We start from the raw sequence: 22170 nt of genomic DNA on the forward strand, positions 1-22170 counted from the left end.
ATAGATACGATTGATTGATTGATTGGTCGGTTTCCCGGGGGCGGGGCCTGTCGGCTGGAGGCGGAGCCCTCTCCTCTCCCTATTGGTAGGTTTCCCGGGGGCGGGGCTTCGGGAGGGGCCTATCGGGTGGGGCGGGGCCCTCTCTCCCTATTGGTCGGTTTCCAGGGGGCGGGGCCTGTCGGCCGGGAGGGGGCGGAGCCGTCGCTCTTCCTATTGGTCAGTTTCCCGGGGGCGGGGCCTGCCGGCCGGGAGGGGGCGGAGCCTTCGCTCTCCCTATTGGTCAGTTTCCAGGGGGCGGGGCTTCTGGAGGGGCGTGGCCCTGGAGCGGCCCTATAAAACGGCAGGCGGTGGGTGGTCGCTGACTTGTGGGCGCTGCCCTGGTCGTGGGCGGAGGCTCTACGGTCGCTCTCCTCGGCGACGGAGGTTTAAACTCCGCCCCTCCGCGCGGGAGAAGAGGCCGCGGAAGGTGCGGTGATTCAGCGGCAGCCCGGACCTCAGTGGTAGTGGGGAGAGCTAATAAATAATCATTAGTATTATTATTTATATTCATTTGTATTAATAATAATAATGATGGCATTTATTAAGCGCTTACTATGTGCGAAGCGCTGTTCTAAGCGCTGGGGGGACGCAATGTGATCAAGTTGTCCCACGTGTTAGTGATTGATTGATAGTGATAATAATAATGGCATCTGTTAAGCGCTTACTAGGTGCCAAGCACTGTTCTAGGCGCTGGGATAATAATAATAATAAAAATAATACTAATGGTATCTGTTAAGCGCTTACTATGTGCCAAGCACTGTTCTAAGCGCTAGGGTAATGATAATAATAATAATGGTATCTGTTAAGCGCTTACTAGGTGCCAAGCACTGTTCTAAGCGCTAGGGTAATAATAATAATAATGGCATTTGTTAAGCGCTTACTAGGTGCCAAGCACTGTTCTAAGCGCTACGGTGATAATACTAATGGCATCTGTTAAGTGCTTACTAGGTGCCAAGCACTGTTCCAAGCGCCGGGGTAATAATAATAATGGCATCTGTTAAGCGCTTACTATGTGCCAAGCACTGTTCTAAGCGCTAGGGTAATGATAATAATAATGGTATCTGTTAAGCGCTTACTAGGTGCCAAGCACTGTTCTAAGCGCCGGGGTAATAATAATAGTAATGGCATTTGTTAAGCGCCTACTATGTGCCAAGCACTGGGGTAATAATAATAATGTCATTTGTTAAGCGCTTACTATGTGCCAAGCACTGTTCTAAGCACCGGGGTAATAATAATAATAATAATAATAGTAATGGCATTTGTTAAGCGCCTACTATGTGCCAAGCACTGGGGTAATAATAATAATAATAATGATAATGACGTTTGTTTAGCGCTTATTATGTGCCAAGCACTGTTCTAAGTACCGGCGTGATAACAATAATAATGGCATTTGTTAAGCGCTTACTATGTGCCAAGCACTGTTCTAAGCGCCGGGGTAATAATAAGAACAATAATGACATTTAAGTGCTTACTATGTGCTAAGCACTGTTTTAAGCGCCGGGGTAATAATAATAATAATAGTAATGGCATTTGTTAAGCGCTTACTATGTGCCAAGCACTGTTCTAAGCACCGGGGCAATAATAATAATAATAGTAATGGCATTTGTTAAGCGCTTACTCTGTGCCAAGCACTGTTCCAAGCACCAGGGTAATAATAATAATAATAATAATGGCATTTGTTAAGCGCTTACTATGTGCCAAGCACTGTTCTAAGCACCGGGGTGATAATAATAATAATGGCATTTGTTAAGCGCTTACTATGTGCCAAGCACTGTTCTAAATGCTGGGGTAATAATAATAATGGCATTTGTTAAGCGTTTACTGCGTGCCAAGCACTGTTCTAAGTGCCAGGGTAATAATAATAATAATGGTATTTGTTAAGCGCTTACTATGTGCCAAGCACTGTTCTAGGCGCTGGGATAATAATAATAATAATAATAATAATGGTATTTGTTAAGCGCTTACTATGTGCCAAGCACTGTTCTAAGTGCTGGGGTAATAATAATAATAATGGCATTGGTTAAGCACTTACTACGTGCCAAGCACTGTTCTAAGCACTGGGGGGGGGGGGGGGTAAAAGGTAATCAGGTTGTCCCACATGGGACTCATGGTCTTAATCCCCATTTTCCAGATGAGGGAACTGAGGCCCAGAGAAGTGAAGTGACTAGCCCGAAGTCACACAGCTGACAAGTGGCGGAGGCGGGATTAGAGCCCACGACCTCTGACTCCCAAGCCCGGGCTCTCTCCACTGAGCCACGCTGCTTCTCCATCCTAGGTGATCAGGTTGGCCCACGTGGGGCCCACAGTCTTCATCCCCATTTTACAGATTAGGTCACTGAGGCCCAGAGAAGCGAAGTGACCTGCCCGAGGTCATACGGCAGACCAGTGGCAGAGCCGGAGCAGCCCCTATGGAAGAGAAGCAGATCTTGTGCGTGGGGCTCGTCGTCCTGGACATCATCAATGTGGTGGAAAAATACCCTGAAGAGGATTCCGACAGCAGGTAGGGGAAGGTGATGGGTTTAGAACAGTGCTTCGCACATAGTAAGCGCTTAACAAATGCCATCATTATTATTATTATTATTATTATGGGTTCAGGTGGCCTCCTCTCCCCATAATAAACCCATCCTACCAACTAGAACTAACAAATTAGAAACTACAGTCTTATCTTCAGCTGCCAGGAGATTCCTTCGTTCATCAGCGCTTAGAACAGTGCTTTGCACATAGTAAGCGCTTAATAAATGCCATTATTATTATTATTCAATCGTATTTATTAAGCGCTGACTGTGTGCAGAGCACTGGACAGTACTTGAGGAAAGTACAGTGCAACAGTAAGCAGTGATGGTCCCTGCCCACAACGAGCTTACAGGCTAGAGATGGGGAGACAGACATCCATACAAATAAATAAAATGACAGATGTATACATAAGTGCTGGGGAGCGGGGAGGGGAGAGCAAAGGGAGCGAGTGAGGACGACGCAGAAGGGAGTGGGAGCTGAGGAAAAGTGGGGCTTAGTCTGGGAAGGCCTCTTGGAGGAGATGTGCCTTCAGGAAGGCTTTGAAGAGGGGCAGAGTCATTGTCGGATTTGAGGAGGGAAGGGTATTTCAGGCCAGAGGTCGGCAGCGAGACGGGTGAGATTCCAGAGGGAAAGAGTTGTAATCATAGTTCCTGGCCTGCAATGTGCCCGAGTGTCACTACGTCTTCAAAAACCTCTCTGCCCCTGCTCCTCTGCACCTAGGCTAGTACCCGCAACATCCACCCTGTGCTTCTCTGCAATGGAACATTTATTCTGGGCCTCTCTGTTCCCTAGTAGGGGGGTTACCCCAGAAGTTTAGAGGCCTGGGATGCAAGATCATAGGGTAAAGATGACTGATTCTGGGGTTCATTCTTTCAACTTTATCTATTGTGTATAGAGCTTTTCCTTGGGCTCTTCAAAGGAGAAGAAAAGAGAGGATCCCTGACTTTAAAGAACTGCAGTTTAATGGGGGAGTTGAAATTGTTTAAAATATGGAATATACCAACAGAGATTGCACCTCAGAAAAACGGAATAAAAAGATGCACATTGACTGAAATTGCTTCGGCCAAAGGCACTGATGACCTCGTCCGATAATCTCTTCTCTGTCTTTCTGGACTTCTCTCCTGTCCCTGATAGTATCAACCACTCTCTCTTCTTTAATCAGAATAATGATGGTATTCGTTCAGTGCTCACCATGTGCCAGGCACCGTTCTAAGCACTGGGGTGGATATGAGCAGATTGAGCCGGACACAGGCCAGGATCAGCGGGGCAGGGTTGCGGGGCCGGACACGATGACGGCCTTTATTTTGCTTCTCAGGTGCCTGAGCCAGCGCTGGCAGAGGGGCGGCAATGCCTCCAACTCCTGCACTGTTCTGTCCCTGCTGGGGTCACCCTGTGCCTTCATGGGCTCACTGGCCCCGGGCCATATTGCTGAGTGAGTGTTGGAAGGAGCCCAAGGCCCGGGAAGGTGGTGGAGGGTTGAAGGAGGCACCGAAGCTCCGGGATGGGACAGGGTGAAGAAGGAGAAAGCTCACGAGGGGGACTCCACGAGGCGGCCGAGCCAGCGTGGAGCGGGCAAGTGGGCTGGGAAAATCCCAGAGCTCCGGTCTCCCAAATTGGAAAATTGTGCCGAGAGGCAGAGAACTAGCTGGGGGTGAGGTGGGCTTCCCTCCTTCAGTCGGTCGGTCAGCCAGCCAACCATATTTAATGAGCACTTACTGTATGCAGAGCATTGTACTAAACGCTTGGGAGAGTACAGTATAACAGACACATTCCCTGCCCACAATAAGCTTACAGTCTCAGGGAGAGACAGTCTGCTGCTAAAGATTTATCACGCAGGAAGGTGTCCAGGGAGCCCTGGACCTCTCTCCCTACCTAGTCCCCTTCGAGCCTGCTTTCTCTTTCCCTCCGGCTTTCCCTCTCTGCCAACCCCTCTGCCCACCTCTAAACACCCGTGGGGCTTCTTCCTGTCTGGGACTGAGAGGTGGATCCTGAGAAACTCTGCTTCTATCCCTCTCCATCCCCCTTCTAACCCCTGAGAGCGGGATCAGTGCCAGCAGATGAGGGAGAAACAGCATGGCCCAGTGGAAAGAGGGGCTTGGGGGTCAGGGGGACTTGGGTTCTGTTCCCAGCTCCATCATCTGCCTGGTAGCAACCTTGGGCAAGTCACTTAACTTCTCTGTGCCCCAGTTTCCTCTTCTTTAAAAATGGTGATTAAATACCTGTTCAGTCAATCAATGAACGGTATTTATTGAGCACCGACTATGTGCAGAGCACTGTACTACTTGTTCTTCCCCCTGCTGACCCGTAGACTTTGAGCTCCTTGGGAGAGAAGGACGATGTCTGACCTGATTACTTTGTATCTACCCCAGTGCCTGGCACACAGTGTTTAACAAATGCCACAGTTATAATTATTTTAGGGACAGCAACTCCCGCTTCCCTGCAGCAGCCACTTCTCGGATCGGGGTGCAAGGTGGAGCCAGGGTGGGTGTTGGGGTAGAGGCTAGGGTGAAGTCGGTCCCCCTAATCCTTGACGGACGGCAGGACCTTGAGCAAGCTGAGACCAGACCCCGGGATTCTTTCCCTAGCCAAGATCTTCACTCCCACTCTGTGGGATCTGTCAGGGACTGAGCAGCCCTTTGGCCCCCCAATTTCTGCCAACTCGGTAAATGGTTTATCAGAAGGCTGCCACGGGCCAGGACTTTGAACCTCCCCTGTGGCCAGGGAAATACAAAGGCCTGCTGCGAGCTCGGCTTGCTTGGGCGGCCTCAGCAAAATGCCAGACAATATAACAGACACATTCCCTGCCCACTGTGTAGATGATGGGGGCCTGGAGTAGGGACAGGGTGAGGAAACCGAGTCAAGGGCTTTGAGACCAGGGCAGAGCCGGGAATAGATCCTAGGAGCCTGATGGGGGTGGTCCTCCACCCTTCTTCCCCATTCTGAGTCAGGAATATGGCTCTCTCTCTGTTGGGGGTGAGGACCAAACTGGGAGGCGAGACAAGGGTTTGAACTTGATTTTAGGAAAAATGCAGTAGAGATCGGGCCCTGCCTCCTGCTGCGGTGTGGGTGGGGCCGGGGGCTACAAGCCCCACTCTCCTGGGGGAATAAAAATAATAATAATGATGAGGATGGTATTTGTTAAGCATTTACTATGTGTCAAGCATTGTTCTCAGCGCTGAGGAAGATACAAGCCAATCAGGTTGGACACAGTCCCCGTCCCACGTGGGGCTCACAGCCTTCATCCCCAGCTTACAGATGAGGTAACTGAGGTCCAGAGAAGTGAAGTGACTTGCCCAAGGTCACACAGGAGACAAGTGGCGGGGCCGGGATTAGAATCAGGGTCCTTCTGACTCTCAGGCCCTTGTTTGTCTGCTAGGCCAAGCTGCTTCTCTAATAATTTGCTGGTTATTATTATTATTATCATTACTGGAGCATCTTTGGCTGGGGCTCGTTGGATGGGCTCCCCTGCAATTCAGCTCCCTGCCTCCTTCTGGCGGAGCGACCCAAAAGCTGGGCACCCAGCGCACGGTGGGGAGAAACAGTTTGAGGCCAAGCAGAAGAATTTGTGCTGAGGGCAGAGTATCTCCCCCTGATCATTATTATTAATAATAATAATAATGGCATATATTAAGCGGTTACTATGTGCAAAGCACTGTTCTAAGCGCTGAGGAGGTTACAAGATTATCAGGTTGTCCCTCGTGGGGCTCACAGTCTCAATCCCCGTTTTACAGATGAGGTAACTGAGGCACAGAGAAGTGACTTGCCCAAAGTCACACAGCTGACAATTGGCAGAGCCGGGATTTGAACCCATGACCTCTGATTAATGATTAATATGGCCCAGACCAGGGCACGGGGCAGGGGCAAAGTGACTTACTTGGCCCAGGAGTTCCCGGAGACTAAGGGACAGTTTTCTTCAGGACACTGGGTGCTGTGGTTCTGGTTTGCCAAAGGCAATCATGCCTCGTCCCAGCTCTGGCCCCTTTCACCCTGGTCATTTCACTCGCCCCTCACTCCCGCTGTGCTATGTGCCCTTCCAGGCTGGGAGCACTGGTTTCGTGGATCCTGGTCTTTACTGCTCCTGCTTCCTGGGGCCATAGGGGCCCATTGAACCTCTTGATGAAATCCACCACCCCGCTTCTGTGGCCCATCCCCGCCTCCCCCTTTCCCTCTTCCGCCTCTGCTCCCCGCCCCCACCGCCCCCCGGCAGCTTTGTCGTGAAAGACCTGCAGCGCTACTCTGTGGACCTCAGCCAGGCCGTCCCTCAGGCTGAGAGCTCCATCCCCGTCTCCATCGTCATCAGCAATGCAGCCAGTGGCAGCCGGACCATCCTGCACACCAACAGGTGCGTATTTCTTCCCGGTTCCCTCTGCCCCACCCAAGGCAGGCTAGGTAGTCAGGCTCCGAGCGGCCCGCTCCCCACGCTCCTCTTACCCCTGCCCCCCCCAAGTCTAACCTGTGTCTCCCCGCCGGCCCCCACCGTTCCACTCGAAGCTTCCTCGTGGCTGACTTTGGGCGGCGGGGAGTGGATGTGTCACAGGTGGCATGGCAGAGCGGCGGAGACACGCCTTGCTCCTGCTGCATGATCAGCGGCTCCAATGGCTCCCGCACCATTGTGCTCTACGACACGTAAGGCCCGGCCCCGCCCGCAACCGGCCAGTCGGCTCCCTGTCCCCCGCGCCGTCCCCCGGACTCCGGGGCGGAGGCAGCAGACCCTGATTCTGCTGTGTCGCTGGGTCTCCATCCATGCTGCTCCTCCTCAAGCCCTTCTACCTTGCCTCTGAAAATTGCCCCTTTCACCGAGACGGTCATTGATTCTGAATGATCTCCAATCGCACAGAGGAGCGGGCAGAGGGCCTGGCTCGGCCAGTGATTTGGCTTAGCGGGGCGTCCCACCTAAGTGGGCAAGTTGATGAGGTTTCTGCTCCGATGGATTGATTCTTCCGTGATCAGCCAATCAGCAGCTTGAGATTGGGATGAAAGAAATCTGGTGCGGGGCTGGGTGGTGGGGTTGAAGAGTGATGGCTGGAGGGTGGGGTCGTCCTCCTTGGTGACGGGGGGACTGACCACCCTTTAGACCCTGTATCGGGGCCCCCGAAGGGCGGGGAGGTACCCGCCTTCAGACTGGGCCCCAGGCTGGCCACTTGTAGCATGGCAGCTGGTAGAGAGGATTGGCGGGAACCTGGGGATGCCGGGCAGTAAATAGCGCGGACGAGTTCCCGTGTCGGGGGGAGTCGGGGTCTGGGAAGGAGCTGCCCGCCTCTTTGAGGCAAGGAGAGAGAGGAGCTGGGGATACAGGATCACCAGCCCTGAGTATCTCCAGGAGAGGGTAAGGAGAGGATGGAGCACTGGCAGTTGGGGATGGTCTCTTCTCCCCCTCCGGCTGGCCCTCCCAGCACCGTCTGCCTCACCGCTGGATCCTTCTCATTTCACTCATTAGGCCGGTACTGCAGTTGGAGTAGTCCAGCTGGGGCTCCCAGCAAGGGTTTCCCCCTCCAGAACTCCGGCTTCTCTTGCTTGCTGGGTATGACTGCAGCAGTGCCAGCTACACGTGCCAACTCCGTGGCAATGGGGCTGACGCCCTCCCTGATTTCCTGCTGTCTTGGGAAACCACCATTTTCGCCATCAACATTTTGTGCTGGACGCCCGGTCTCTGGCTAGACCTCAAACCTCCTCTAAACAGGGCTGAAAAGAGCTTAAAAATTTCTGAGGAGGTGTGCAGAGGCCTAAAACCGACTCTTTGAAGCTGCCAGACCCTCCCAAGCCTTGATTCTAAAAGTACTCACCCCCTTTTTTTCCCTTATGCTCCCAAGGAACGTGCAACCTGGGGGCCAGAGCTCAGACGCAGAGGATCCTGCTTTAAGCAGGAGTTATCCTAACTCTAGATGGTTTAATCTCTCCATATTTATTACTCTATTTATTTATTCATTTTATGTGTACATATCTATTCTATTTATTTTATTTTGTTAGTGTGTTTGGTTTTGTTCTCTGTCTCCCCCTTTTAGACTGTGAACCCACTGTTGGGTAGGGACCGTCTCTATATGTTGCCAATTTGTACTTCCCAAGCGCTTAGTACAGTGCTCTGCACATAGTAAGCGCTCAATAAATACGATTGATGATGATAATGATGATCTCATACCATGTCCAATCCCAGACTCCCCAGGGCCAGGCATGGGCCTAGGGATGAAAGATCGCTCCTCCCTAATAATAATCATGGCATTTATTCAACTCTTACTGTGAGTTATGTGCTAGGGTAGAGACAAAGCTTTGAGATTGGACCCATGCCCATTGCCACACAGGGCTCACAGTCTGTCTTAGATGCATTTTACAGATAGGGAAACTGAGGTCCAGAGAAGTGATGACTTGCTGCCCCGGGTCTCCCAGTAGGCCAGTGACAGGAGCTGGGAATAGAACCCAGGCATCCTGGGAAGAGCTATTAATGATTGAGGGGCCAAACTCTAACCTGACACTCCCTTTCTCTAGGCAGAGTTTGGCCCCTGAGGGAGAGTCATAAGCATTCACTAGCCCTACTTAGTAATCTCCGCAAACATGAATACCCACCTTCCACTCCCTCCAGCGATTGCTGGGTCCTGGCTATAATTTATTTTAATGCCTCTCTGCCCCACAAGATTGTCAGGTCCTTGAGGGCAGGGATCCCGTCTATTAATCCTGAAGTACTCTCCCCAGGTGCTTAGTACAGTGCTGTGCACACAGTAGGGGCTCAAAAACTACCGTGGATTGAGGCCGCTGAGGGGAGCTCCAGGAGGGCACGTGTACCAAGGAAACGAGGCTGGAAATTCTTGGGTGCAATGGCCAGATGTGAAAGGGAGCCAACCGCTCCCAGGCTGCCTCACCGCTTCCCACCGGCATTATGGGCAGGGGATGCGACTGCTAATTCTGCTATATTTACTCTTTCAAGTGCTTAGTACAGTGCTCTTCCCATAGTAAACGCTCAGTAAATGCCATTGATTGATGGGGCAGATTGATTATTCAGATTGATGCTACTCTCCCAAGTGCTTAGTTAACAGTTAATAGCATTGATTGATTGAAATCACAACTCCTCCAGGGGGTCTGCCCCCAAGCATCTCTAATCTCCTCACTGTATATGCCCCAACTCACACATCAGCATTTTCACACCACATAAGCACTTAACCCTCATAGCACTTTTGTTCATCTCCTATGTACTCTTATTACTATCTCCTGTCTATAATTGACTCTAGGTTTGTCTCCCAGCAGGTAAATTCCTTGAGGGCAGGAATCAGGTCGACAAATTCTGCTGTACTTTCCCAAGTACTTAGTACAGTGTTCAATTGCCAATCAGATTTATTGAGCACTTACTGTGAGCAGGGCACTGTACTAAGAGCTGGGGAGAGTACACTATAACAATACAACTGACATATTCCCTGCCTGTAACAGTCTAGAGGACTGTAAGCTAGTCAAATTGCTAGTCAAATTGTTGCACCCCTTCCTCTATGTTACACCCAGAGTGGGGTCTGGGAATCTCGGGGTGGATTAGGGTCCTCTGCTCCGAGTTGCCAATGCTAGGTGAGATCCCAACTGGGATTTCCTGTCTTCCCTTCCAACCCCTGCCCCCTCTCAGGCAGGGCAAATGCCTCCTGGTTAAAGACTCTTGCCATGCTGCAGGTGGGCCGGGGCAGAAGGCTAACGGTGCCAGGGTACACCCCGCCTGATGTCCCGTGCTCTCCCCTGTGGCCCAGGAACCTGCCTGATGTGACAGCCCAAGACTTTGAGAAGGTTGACCTGACTCGATACAAGTGGATCCATATTGAGGCAAGTTCTGCCACCATCCTCAACGGCTCACGCTACTGCTTTCGCAGAGGCCTGGCTCCGGAGCCAAGGGGCGGAATCTCAGCCTGTGGTCACTGAGGCCTCCCCATGCCAGGCCCCCTCAACTCCCATGCCACGGCCACGTTGTCGAAGCCAGAGGGTGGAGACCAACCGCAGACGACTCCAGGCTTGTGCTTTTGAAGCCCTGGGGTTTGGCTGGACTCAGGGTGGCCCCGGCTGGGGCCGGTGCCAGGGAAATTGAAGAAAGTACCTGTGTTCTTCTTGGAGCCCGACTACGTCCTCGTGGGGAGGGAAGCTCGGTATACTCAGCCACTCGGGTCCCTTGGGCAGCCACAGGGAGCTCGGATATTGTGGAGCCGAAGAGATGCTGAGAGATCTCCCAGCAGGGAGGCCAGGGCTGCCCTTGCCCTCGGTGAGGAGACTGTGGCCCTGTGCCAAGAGCTCTCGACCTGCTGGGAACTGCAATTTCTGGAGTCTTCAGCCCAGTGAAACCACCTGCACAGGGACCCTGTATTAATGATGATAGCATTCGTTAAGCACTTACTATGGGCCAAGCACTGTTCTAAGCGCTGGGGGGGTACAAGGTAGGTTGTCCCACGTGAGACTCACACTTTTAATCCCCATTTTACAGATGAGGTAACTGAGGCACAGAGAAGTTAAGTGACTTGCCCGAAGTCACACAGTTGACAAGTGGCAGAGCCGGGATTAGAACCCGTGTATTAGTGTTTGGCTGCTGGGTTCCTTTTTCTCTGCTTCTTCATTCCCCCTCATTCTCAGTGGGCTTGGAGGGCCAGGGACTGGCGCCTCTGAGGGCTTGGCTTGGGGCCCCGGCTACAAGTCCAGATGAAGATGGAGGGACCGGGGAAGAGGACCTTCCCCCCGACCCCGACCCAGCCTTCCCAATCAATCAATCAATCGTATTTATTGAGCGCTTACTGTGTGCAGAGCTTCCCAGGGAGCTTTGTGTCGACAAGGGGCCCTGTGTGTCATCCCAGGTGATTGAGTTTCTCCCCTGGGGATTGTGTGTCTCCCCTAGGGGCTGTGTGTCTCCCCTGGGGGCTGTACAGTGCTCTGTACATAGTAAGCGCTCAATAAATACGATTGATGATGATGATGATGTACACTGACCCTGCTTCCTCCCTGGGCACCGCAGGGCCGGAACGCGGCGGAGCAGGTGAAGATGCTGCAGCGGGTGGATCAGTATAACAAGGCTCGTCCCCCTGAACTGCAGATCCGAACATCTGTGGAGGTGGAGAAGCCCCGGGATGAGCTCTATCAGCTGTTCGGATACGGGGATGTGGTAAGATGTGCGACGAGCAGCGTCGCCTAGTGGAAAGAGCACGGGCTTGGGAGTCAGAGGTTGTGGGTTCTAATCCAGGCTCCGCCACTTGTCAGCCGTGTGGCTTTGGGCAAGTCACTTCACTTCTTTGTGCCTCATCTGTAAAATGGGGATTAAGACTGTGAGCCCCACGTGGGACAACCTGATGACCTTATATCTACCCCAGTGCTTGGCACATAGTAAGTGCTCAACAAATACCGTTATTATTAGTAGTAGTAGTAGTAGTATGCGCCTTAGGAATAGGCAGCAGATAACCCTCACCACAACCAGATTGGGGCCAGACTCCCCTCAAACCCATGCCTGCCAGCCCTGGTCACTGCTGAAGACTGGTCATCTCCTGGAAGGAGCTGGGCTGGCCCAGCACGAGGATGATGGAAATCTGCAGGGCCTGGGTGCTCAGGTCTGCCAGGTCTACCAGGAAATACCTGGCTATAGAGTGAAAGAAGCAGAATGACCTGCTAGGGGCCAGGCGTGGCAACTGAGGCCTAACAGTGGCATAGGAATTTGGCATGTGTTGCTTGTGCCCAGCCGTCTGCTTGACTGGTCAACCCAATGGCAGTGTGGTCTAGTGGAAAGAATATTGGACTGGGGGTCAGGAGACCCAGCATCCTGGTCCAGACTCCGCCAACTGCCTGCTGAATGATCTTGGGCGAGCCCCTTTACGTCTCCTGGTCTCAGTTTTATCTTTTGTAAAGTGCGATTGAAGATATCTATTCTCTTTCCAACTGTAAACCGCGTGAGGGATAGGAACTGTGTCTGATCTGATTATATCGTACGGCCCTCAGCAATTAGTATCATCATCATCATCAATCGTATTTATTGAGCGCTTACTGTGTGCAGAGCACTGTACTAAGCGCTTGGGAAGTACAAATTGGCAACATATAGAGACAGTCCCTACCCAACAGTGGGCTCACAGTCTAAAAGAGTATCTAAAATTAGTATCTAGTAAGCACTTAATATATGCCATAATTATTACCAGTGGGATCTTTACCATGAAGGAACGTGAGATATATTTGGGCAGGACTGGTAATAATAATTGTGGCATTTGTGATACAGGAGTAGTGACTGCAGTACAGTCCTCTAGACTTTAAGCTAGTTGTGGGTAGGGAATGTGTCTAACTCTATTGAATTGTACTCTCCCGAGTGCTTAGCAGAGTGTTCTGCACACAGTAAGCATTCAGTAAATACCGTGGATTGATTATTTGTTCAATGCTTGGGAAAATGCAGCAGATGCAGAGCGAGGAAAGCGGGGGAACCTTCCTTTCACTGGACCCGTCTCCCTGCAGGTGTTCGTCAGCAAGGATGTAGCCAAGCACATGGGTTTCCAGTCGGCGGCAGAGACCCTCAAGGGGCTTTATGGCCGTGTGAGGAAGGGGTGAGCTGGGGCAGAAGCTGAGGGGTGGGGAGCGGGTTCAGCATCCCCCTCATCTTGTCCTGGGGAATCATCCAAAAGCAGTGTAGCCCTGCGGACTGGGGGCCTGGTCTTGGGGTGGGGCACCCTGGCCTGTCCCTGCCCTGGGCCCAGTGACCAGCTTGGTACTGGAGGGGAGGGGTGATGGAGGAGGGCCGGGCCGGGGCTGAGGAAATTGTCCCGCAGGGCCGTGCTTGTGTGCGCTTGGGCGGAGCAGGGAGCAGATGCGCTGGGGCCCGATGGTCAGCTCCTGCACTCGGATGCCTTCCCCCCTCCCCGGGTGGTGGACACGCTGGGAGCTGGGGACACCTTCAACGCTTCGTTCATCTTCAGCCTCTCTCAAGGTGAGAACCACCCTGGGGACTGAGGAGCAAGGTCTAGGAACGGGGAGCAGGGGAGACCGGGGTCTCGGCGGGGGGTGAGCGGATGGGCCGATTTGCCCTCCTGTCCTTGGGTTACCTTTGGAGCGTGAGAATGAGCAAAGGGATAATAAGGTGGATTGAGCTTTGCCGCTGTCTGGTCCCCCAAAACCCTTGTTGGCTGTGGCCTCTGGTGTTCTGAACTGGTCCTGGGCCACCCTTTAATAATAATAATAATGGTATTTGAGCACTTACCATGTGCCAACCACTGTTCTAAGCGCTGGGCACTGTTCTGGAGACCCTGGGCAGACAGTTGTCCACTTCCTTCTTCCTTTCTGGGTGATTTGTCTCAGGGCTCTAAGGAATTGGGGCTTTTATGGGGGCCTGGATCGAGCAGACCAGACCCCCAGCAAAGAATGGCTTTAATCTTCACCTGGCCAGCTGGTCTCTCTGGGTTCCTAAGGTCTTAGCTGCCTCTGACCACACTTCCAGGCGGGGCCAGAACCAGTTTGATCCCAAGGAGCTGGGGAGGGATCAGGCCAGCCTCAGCCTCGCAGGGAGTAGCAGGGGTGGGTGCTTATCCTTTTGTGCCTTCAGTGGGTGTTCACGCCCATCCCTCCAGGAAAAAGCGTGCAGGAGGCCCTGGTCTTCGGTTGTCAAGTGGCAGGCAAGAAGTGTGGGCTGCAGGGCTACGATGGCATCGTGTGATGGCTCCCAATGGCTGCAGACCCAACCTGTCCGGCCGCAACAATAGCCTGAGGAGCTTGAGAGACGGCCACAGCCATGCCAATGGGCTCAACTCCCACGAAGGTGGGGGTTACTGCTCCCCGACTCCAACCTCAGCCCCTGGCTGTCTTCATTATTCGGTTCCCCAAATTAAATAGACATGTCCCCGAGGAGCCAAGTCCAGCCTGTCGGTAGATGTGTGGAGGCGGCCTGTTCCCGTTCCAGCCGGAGGAAGGATCCTGATGGGGAGGGACCTCCACAGACCACCCTAGGAGGGAAGCCTAAACTCCAATCCTTTTGCTCCAGGAAACAGCCATCCCCCGAGGTCCAGCGGGGCATCATCCCTGGGAGTGAGCCAGGACCAGGAGGACGGGGGGATGACCCCCGTCCCCAGTTCCTTCCCAACCGGCATAATCTCTGGGAATGATGACAACCCCGACCCCCGGGATGGCTTTGAACAGTGTCAGTCCTGGGATCCTGTTGTCCCAGAGCTGCAGCTGAAGCGGAGATGGGGGAGAGAGGAGGGAGGGGGCATTGTGGCTCCAGGACCGTCCACTCTGCTAGGCAGAGCTGTGCTGGCCCCTGCTGCCCCAGCTCTGGATGGATGGGAAAAGAGGCCCCTCCCTGAGGGTCCACCCCACAGCCCAGGGGCCGGGGAATAGAGGCAAAGCTGTGCCTGGGACTGGACTTCCCTCCTGGAATGAATGACAGTTGGGATGGAAGGGGTTTAGGGACAGTGGTTATTTTTGCTTCTGGATGCTGGGTGTACCCCACCCTCAGGGAGTGGTGGGAGCCCCTTATCTACTCCCTCAAGAATGGGGCGAGTTTCTTACTAGTTGCCATGCTTGGAACGGTTGTGCCTTGCCCAATCGCCCCACCTTCCCTCCAGCCATTACAGCAGCAGCAGCGGGACTCTGCCGTTCTGCGTCAGTGACCGACCTGTTCCCCAAATGCCCAAGGCCAGTCTGGCTCTGGCTACAAGTTCCAGGTTCCACTCTGAGCTGGGGGAAGGTGCGTTCCTGTCAGCAGCTGCTCCGAGCTGCCCTAGTCCCAAAGCCCCTCAGGGAGACTGGGTCACTTCCGAGCTCTCCTGGGGGGTGTGAGGAGCCCAACTCCATCCCAGAACCTCAGAGTCACCCCGAACCCACTGAAGAATTATCTGAACCAACGCAGTCATTCAGGGAGATGCTTGGCCCAGTTCAGGTGGCCTCCTCTCCCTTCTGCCGGGGGTAGATGGGAAAGGAACTGCGGGCTGCAGTCCAGGTTCAAACCCTCGGATACTGGGTGGGAACAGACCGGAGACGCATTGAGGCCGATGGGCATTCAGTTGACCACGTCCCACCTCCAATCGGCCAGCATTTCTGCTTCCTCGACTTCCATCCTCCCTCCATCTCGGGGACCACAGTGGAACCACAGGCGGTGGAAGGGGATGGAGTTTTTTATTAGCTGTGCTGAACCCCGGGCCCTGTCATTCAGGGCCTCTCTTCCCGCTGGACTGCAGAGAGAGCGGAGGCTCTGTTGGGGCTAGGAGCAGGAAGGACGGGTGGCCCCGGGACCACCCCAGGAACTGCCAGCAGCCCCTCAACCCTGAGAACTACTCTCTGTTCCCTAGGTGCCTGAGCTTACATCTCCTCATTCTCTATGTGGACGCTGTGGGCCTCCTCCGGCACATTTTCTTCAAATTCCGCCTGGAGCTTCCCCTGCTCTGAAGCCCCTTCCCCCGGCCCCTCATCCTCCCCTCTACCTCCTGTGGCCTCTCCCAGTCCCTCAGCCTCTCCTTCAGCCCCTCCCAGCTGCTCGGCCTCCCCTGTAAGCTCCAAAGCCTCTTTGCTGGGCCTTACAGCTTCCCCCAGCTCTCCAGTCTCTCCCGTTCTTTGTTCCAATGGAATTGCAGGCTCTGGCACCTCCTCGCCAACCTGCTCGGAGCCCAGGAGCACTGGAGCCAGCGAGTCTTGGTCCTCTTGGTCTTCTGGCGTGTCCCCGGGGAGGGCCAGTAACTCCGCAGGCGTCAGCAGTCCATCTCCGTCGAAGTCCCGGGTCTCCAGCATAGTGTCGACCAGGTCAATCACCTGCAGGAGCCCAGTCAGGTCACTCAGTTCCCAGTGCCCCCTGACCCATTATCCTACCCCTTCCCCACCTCCTCTCAAGCAGAGAAACCCTCCCCTCATCCCCGCTTGTCCACGGGTCCCTGGACCTGTGGTGGCCACCAGACACCTTGTCCTTACCCACCTGCCCCAGGCCTTGGGGATCAAAAGTAGTTGCCAGAGGGGGTCTGTGTGATCCTGGCTTCCCTTCTCCCCCTGAGTACATACCTGGGAGGTGGAGGGGGGTGGAGCAGCGTCTCTCGGAGTCAGGACCACTCCCAGCAGGTCCAGCAGCTCCAGCCCATCCAACCGTCCACTCTGGTCGTAGTCATGCAGCGCCAAGAGGTATAAGAGCACTTGGGGGAGGAGGGCAGGGTCAGGGAAGGGGCACGGGGAGAGGGAGCCGCTCTTCTCTGCCCACCTCGGGCACCGTGGGTCTCCCGCCGCCTCAGCCCCGCTCCTCACCCTGCTCCCGGTCCATGTGCTCTGGGTCTCCAGCTGCCTGTTCCAGGCCCTTCAGGTGTGTCTGCAGCAGCCTAGCCGGACAGCGGAGTCTCAGCCCCAAGGAGGACCTCGCCCCCGGCCCAGGGCCGTCCCCCATTCCTCCACCGCCCTGTCCCCGTGGTCTCTTACCGCAGCTGCTCCTGTCCCGGCTGGAAGGGATTGGGCAGGGGCTTGGCCCATTCTGCAGCATCCAGCCTAGAGGAGCCAAAGGGCAGCGAGTCAGGAGATGCCCTCCGTCCGGGCCTCCCAAAGGAGTAGGGGAGGACAGCGAGTGGATGGTCTAAAGATGGCCTGGTGGCCCGGGAAGTGGAGGAGCAGAGAGGCCTCACTGTCCCCAGCCATCTGAGCTATCCCTCCGGCTGCCCCAACCCCAAATCAAAAATGACCTAGAGCCCTGAGCCACTGTCAGTGTTGGAGCCGTCGGAGGGGGGAGGGTAATCTGGATTTATTGGCAGCATCTTCTGTCCCCATCAGCCTCTCCCTGGTGCCAGGGCACCCCACTGAAGGCAGGAGCCTCTGCCCCTCCCAAAATAAACCCTTCCCCCCAACCATACACCCTCCACCCACACGGCAGTGTGGCTTAGTGGATAGAGCACGGGCCTGCGAGTCCAAGGGACCTGGGTTCTAATCCCATTTCTGCCATTTGCCTGCTGTTTGGGCAAGTCACTTAACTTGTCTGTGCCTGTTACCTCATCTGTAAAAATGGGGATTAGACTGTGAGCCCTATGTGGGATAGGGACTGCATCCAACTCGATTACCTTGGATTCATTCATTCAATCGTATTTACTGAGTGCTTACGGTGTGCAGAGCACTGTACTAAGCACTTGGAAAGTACAATTTGGCAGCAGAGACTAATAATGATGGCATTTGTTAAGCGCTTACCATGTGCCAAGCACTGTTCTAAGCACAGGGGGGATAGAAGGTAATCAGGTGGTCCCACGTGGGGCTCACAGTTTCCATCCCCATTTTCCAGATGAGGCAACTGAGGCACAGAGAAGTTAAGTGACTTGCCCAAAGTCACACAGCTGACAAGTGGCGGAGCGGGGATTAGAACCCGCGACCTCTGACTCCCAAGCCCGTGTTCTGGCCACTGAACCATGCTGCTTCTACAATCCCTCCCAGGAATGGGCTCATCTACCCCAGTGCTCAGTACAGGGCCTGGCACATAGTAAGCACTTAACGAGTACCACAATTATTATTGGGACTGTCTCTATATGTTGCCAACTTGTACTTCCCAAGCGCTTAGTACAGTGCTCTGCACACAGTAAGCGCTCAATAAATACGATTGATGATTATATACAGCCCAAACACCGCAGAGAAAGCAGGACCAGGAAAACCGCCAGATACTCTTCACTGATTGTGTTTGAATGAATTGTTGAGACACTTAATTGGCAGGGCTGCCTCCCCTTCCCATCTTCCCTCTTCCTCCTCCCATTCCCACCCACTTTCAGGGCTCCTACTTCCCCCTCCCTCCACTCTCCAGCAGCGCTGCGCCCCTGTACCTCAAGCCTCCGTCTTTGGGTGCCATCTGCCCCGGCGGTGGCAACAGCAGCAACAGCAGAGGTGGCAACACCAACCGCATCATCTTCCCTGCGACTGAAACCAGGACTGCCGGTTTGTGGGCAGTACTATGTGCTCTGCACATAGTAAGCGCTCAATAAATACGATTGACGATTGATGAGGGGCTCCCCCTCTCTAACATACCTTCTCCCCGGGGTGCCAAGCTCACCCTGCCCCTCAACCTCTTCCCCCCAACTTCCGTCCCCCTGCGCTTCACTGCTCCTCCATCACAGGGACCAAAGTGAGAATAACAGAAAGACAGGACAGAAAAAGCTTAAGACAGGAGCTTAGAGTGATTCCCTTAAAACGTGATGGGAAAGAGTCAAGGCCATTTGAGAGAGTCAGAGCTAAGGGGACACTGAGACAGAGATACTGAGTTAGAGATGTTGACAGCCCCCAAAATGGACAGGAACACACCTCGGCTCTTAAAAGATCTTTATAAGAAGGCAAGGAGCTAAAATGTTGTTTCGTATTTATCCAGTAGCTGGAGAGACAGGAATAGACCAGAAAGAGAGAAAAAATGGACCAGGAAAGTCAGCGGCATCAATGAAACACACAGGGATTGAGGTTGATACTTTCCAATTTTCAAGGCTCAGCTTAGACCTCACCTCCCGGAAGCTTTTCCGTGCTAAGCAAAATTTGACCATCACCCTTAAGCCCTTTACCCACACTCTACCCCTGCTTGCTCTTTTGTTATTCATTCATTCAATCGTATTTATTGAGCGCTTACTGTGTGCAGAGCACTGGACTAAGCGCTCGGGAAGTACAAGTCGGCAACGTATAGAGACGGTCCCTACCCAACAACGGGCTCACGGTCTAACAGGGGGAGTCAGACAACAAAACAAAGCATGTAGGCAGGTGTCAAAATCGTCAGAACAAATAGAATTAAAGCTATATGCACATCATTAAAGTAAAAAGAATAGTAAAAATGTACTAAACGTTTTCCAACGGCTGTTAACCACATTCTGTACGTTTGCCTGTTGGGCTCACCCTTGGGCCAATTGGCTGACGGTATTGATCGAACCCCAACAAGGTCCGTATCAGTGGTAATGATATTTATCAAGCGTTCTTCACGTGCAAAGCACTGTGCTAAGTGCTGGGAAAGGCTACATGGGTGAGAATTAAACAAGATCTCCCTCGAGGGTCTTTACAATCCAAGCAGCCCCCCAAAAGTCAGTGCCCAGCCGGAAGGGTCACATCTTCTCATTCCTTAACTCCCAGAGGCTCCTACGGTGCCACGAATACAGCTCAATCAATCAACTGAATTTATTAAGCACTTACTGTGTAAGCACTTGGGAGAGTACATGATAACAGGGTTGGCAGACACGTTCCCTGCCCACAGCCAGCTTGCCGCCTGGAGGGAAAGACCAACATTAATATAAACCAATTATGGATCTGTGCAGAAGTCCTGTGGGGTTGAGGGAGGATAGCTGGAGACAAGGACGCCACAGAATGAGACAGAGGCAGCACTGAGGCTATAATAATAATGGCATTTATTAAGCGCTTACTATGTGCCAAGCACTGTTCTAAGCACTGGGAGAGATACAATGTAATCGGGTTGTCCCACACGGGGCTCACGGACTTAATCCCCATTTTCCAGATGAGGTAACTGAGGCCCAGAGGAGTTGTGACTTGCCCAAAGTCACACAGCTGGCAAGTGGCGGAGCCGGGATTGGAACCCATGACCTCTGACTCCCAAGCCCGGGCTCTTTCCACTGAGCCACACTGCTTCTCTTATGGCTATGTGTCTGTGAGAGAGAGAAACATAGCCCAGCACAGAATTCGCAGGCACAGACCGAGGCCCAGACCAGCACATGAGGATGCCGCAGAATGAGACAGAGGCAGCACTGAGGATCAATCAATCAATCAATCAATCAATCGTATTTATTGAGCGCTTACTGTGTGCAGAGCACTGGACTGAGCACTTGGGAAGTACAAATTGGCAACATGTAGAGACAGTCCCTACCCAACAGTGGGCTCACAGTCTAAAAGGGGGAGACAGAGAACAAAACCAAACATACTAACAAAATAAAATAAATAGAATAGATATGTACAAGTAAAATAGAGTAATAAGTATATACAAACACACACATATATATATATAATATATATATTTTTTTATACAGGATGTGTGTGAGAGATGGAGAGAGAGAAAGAAATATAGCCCATCACGGAGAATTGAAAGGCACAGACCGAGACCCAGACCAGACCAGACCAGCACAGCATCATCATCGTCAATCGTATTTATTGAGCGCTTACTGTGTGCAGAGCACTGTACCAAGCGCTTGGGAAGTCCAAGTTGGCAACATATAGAGACAGTCCCTACCCAACAGTGGGCTCACAGTCTAAAAGATGCCACAGAATGAGGCAGAGGCAGCACTGAGGATGTGTGTGTGAGAGAGAGAGAGAAAGAGGGAGAGAGAGAAAGAAATATAGCCCATCACAGAGGATTCACAGGCACAGACCGAGACCCAGACCAGCACATAAGGATCATCATCATCAATCCTATTTATTGACCGCTTACTGTGTGCAGAGCACTGTACTAAGCGCTTGGGAAGTACAAATTGGCAACATACAGAGACGGTCCCTACCCAACAGTGGGCTCACAGTCTAAAAGGGGGAGACAGAGAACAAAACCAAACATACAAAATAAAATAAATAGAATAGATATGTACAAGTAAAATAAGGATGCCACAGAATGAGGCAGAGGCCCCACTGAGGATGTGTGTTTGAGAAAGAGGGAGAAAGAAATGCAGCGCAACACAGAGGAATTCACAGGCCCAGGCTGAGCCACAGACCGGCACATACGGATGCCACGGAAAGAGGCAGAGGCAGCACTGAGGATTTTTGTGAGAAAGAGAGAAAGAAATATAAGCCAGCACGGAGGACTTCGCAGGCACAGACCGAGACCCAGAGCAGCACATACTGACTTAAACGCTGGGCGCAGGGCAGATCCAGGGCTCCTGACACTGAGGCACAGGCTGGGCACCGTCAGACGTTCTCTGTGGTCCTTCCCTTTAAGCCGGGTGCCCTGCCCTGGCCTGGCCTGCCCACTCTGGCCTGGCCTGCGGCTCCCGGACCTAGAGGCCGTCCCCACCCCAGGGCAGCTCCACGTGGCCGCTCCACGTGGCTACTTGTTGGGCAGAGGGCGGGAGAGCCATGCCCAGGACCCAGGAGTCCTCCCGGCCCAGCCCACTCCCCTCCTTCCCCTCCCCACAGCACCTGTAGATATGTTTGGACAGATTTATTGCTCTGTTTATTTTACTTGGACATATTCACTATCCTATTTATTTTATTTTGTTAATATGTTTTGTTTTGTTGTCTAGCTCCCCCTTCTAATAATAATGATGATGATCCCCCTTCTAATAATAATAATGATGGCATTTATTAAGCGCTTACTATGTGCAAAGCACTGTTCTAAGCGCTGGGGAGGTTACGAGGAGATCAGGTTGTCCCACGGGGGGGGGCTCCCAGTCTTATTCCCCATTTTACAGATGAGGGAACTGAGGCCCAGAGAAGTGACTTGCCCAAAGTCACCCAGCTGACAATTGGCGGAGCCGGGGTTTGAACCCGTGACCTCTGACTCCAAAGCCCTGGCTCTTTCCGCTGAGCCACGCTGCTTCTCTAGACTGTGAGCCCGCTGTTGGGTAGGGACCGTCTCTAGATGTTGCCAACTTGTACTCCCCAAGCGCTCAGTACAGTGCTCTGCACACAGTGTGCGCTCAATAAATACGATTGAATGAATGAATGAAGCAGGCTGAAGCCAAGGGGCGAGGGTGCCCACTGGAAGCAGGGATTGGCCCCCTTTACTGCTGAATTGTACCTTCC

At 53.0% G+C, this 22170-nt stretch overlaps 2 protein-coding genes across 9 annotated transcripts; one reads left to right on the plus strand and one right to left on the minus strand.

Annotated features, from left to right (window-relative positions):
• Nucleotides 1-2369: 2369 nt before the first annotated feature.
• On the plus strand, nucleotides 2370-14367 carry KHK (ketohexokinase). 8 transcript variants are annotated; one of them, XM_038751229.1, is made up of 9 exons: nucleotides 2370-2539; nucleotides 3869-3985; nucleotides 6761-6895; nucleotides 7045-7179; nucleotides 10269-10341; nucleotides 11513-11659; nucleotides 12985-13073; nucleotides 13296-13453; nucleotides 14066-14367. In XM_038751229.1, exons 1-9 carry the CDS (start codon nucleotides 2448-2450, stop codon nucleotides 14350-14352), a joined length of 1233 nt encoding a protein of 410 aa, XP_038607157.1. In that variant the 5' UTR covers nucleotides 2370-2447; the 3' UTR covers nucleotides 14353-14367. The 8 variants fall into 8 exon arrangements, with proteins under 8 accessions (XP_038607157.1, XP_038607162.1, XP_038607161.1 ...); XM_038751234.1 differs by having other exon boundaries at nucleotides 14091-14268; XM_038751233.1 differs by lacking the exon at nucleotides 7045-7179.
• A 1258-nt stretch (nucleotides 14368-15625) lies between these two features.
• CGREF1 (cell growth regulator with EF-hand domain 1) lies at nucleotides 15626-19650 on the minus strand. Its single transcript, XM_038751253.1, has 6 exons — nucleotides 19624-19650; nucleotides 18285-18378; nucleotides 16912-16977; nucleotides 16744-16814; nucleotides 16507-16634; nucleotides 15626-16263 (listed from the first exon to the last, which is right to left on the minus strand). The coding sequence occupies exons 1-6, from the start codon at nucleotides 19646-19648 to the stop codon at nucleotides 15817-15819; spliced, it is 831 nt and encodes a 276-aa protein (XP_038607181.1). The 5' UTR covers nucleotides 19649-19650; the 3' UTR covers nucleotides 15626-15816.
• Nucleotides 19651-22170: the final 2520 nt, after the last annotated feature.

The sequence above is a fragment of the Tachyglossus aculeatus genome, chromosome 9 (genome assembly GCF_015852505.1).
Source record: "Tachyglossus aculeatus isolate mTacAcu1 chromosome 9, mTacAcu1.pri, whole genome shotgun sequence".
In the NCBI taxonomy this organism is placed as follows: Eukaryota; Metazoa; Chordata; class Mammalia; order Monotremata; family Tachyglossidae; genus Tachyglossus; species Tachyglossus aculeatus.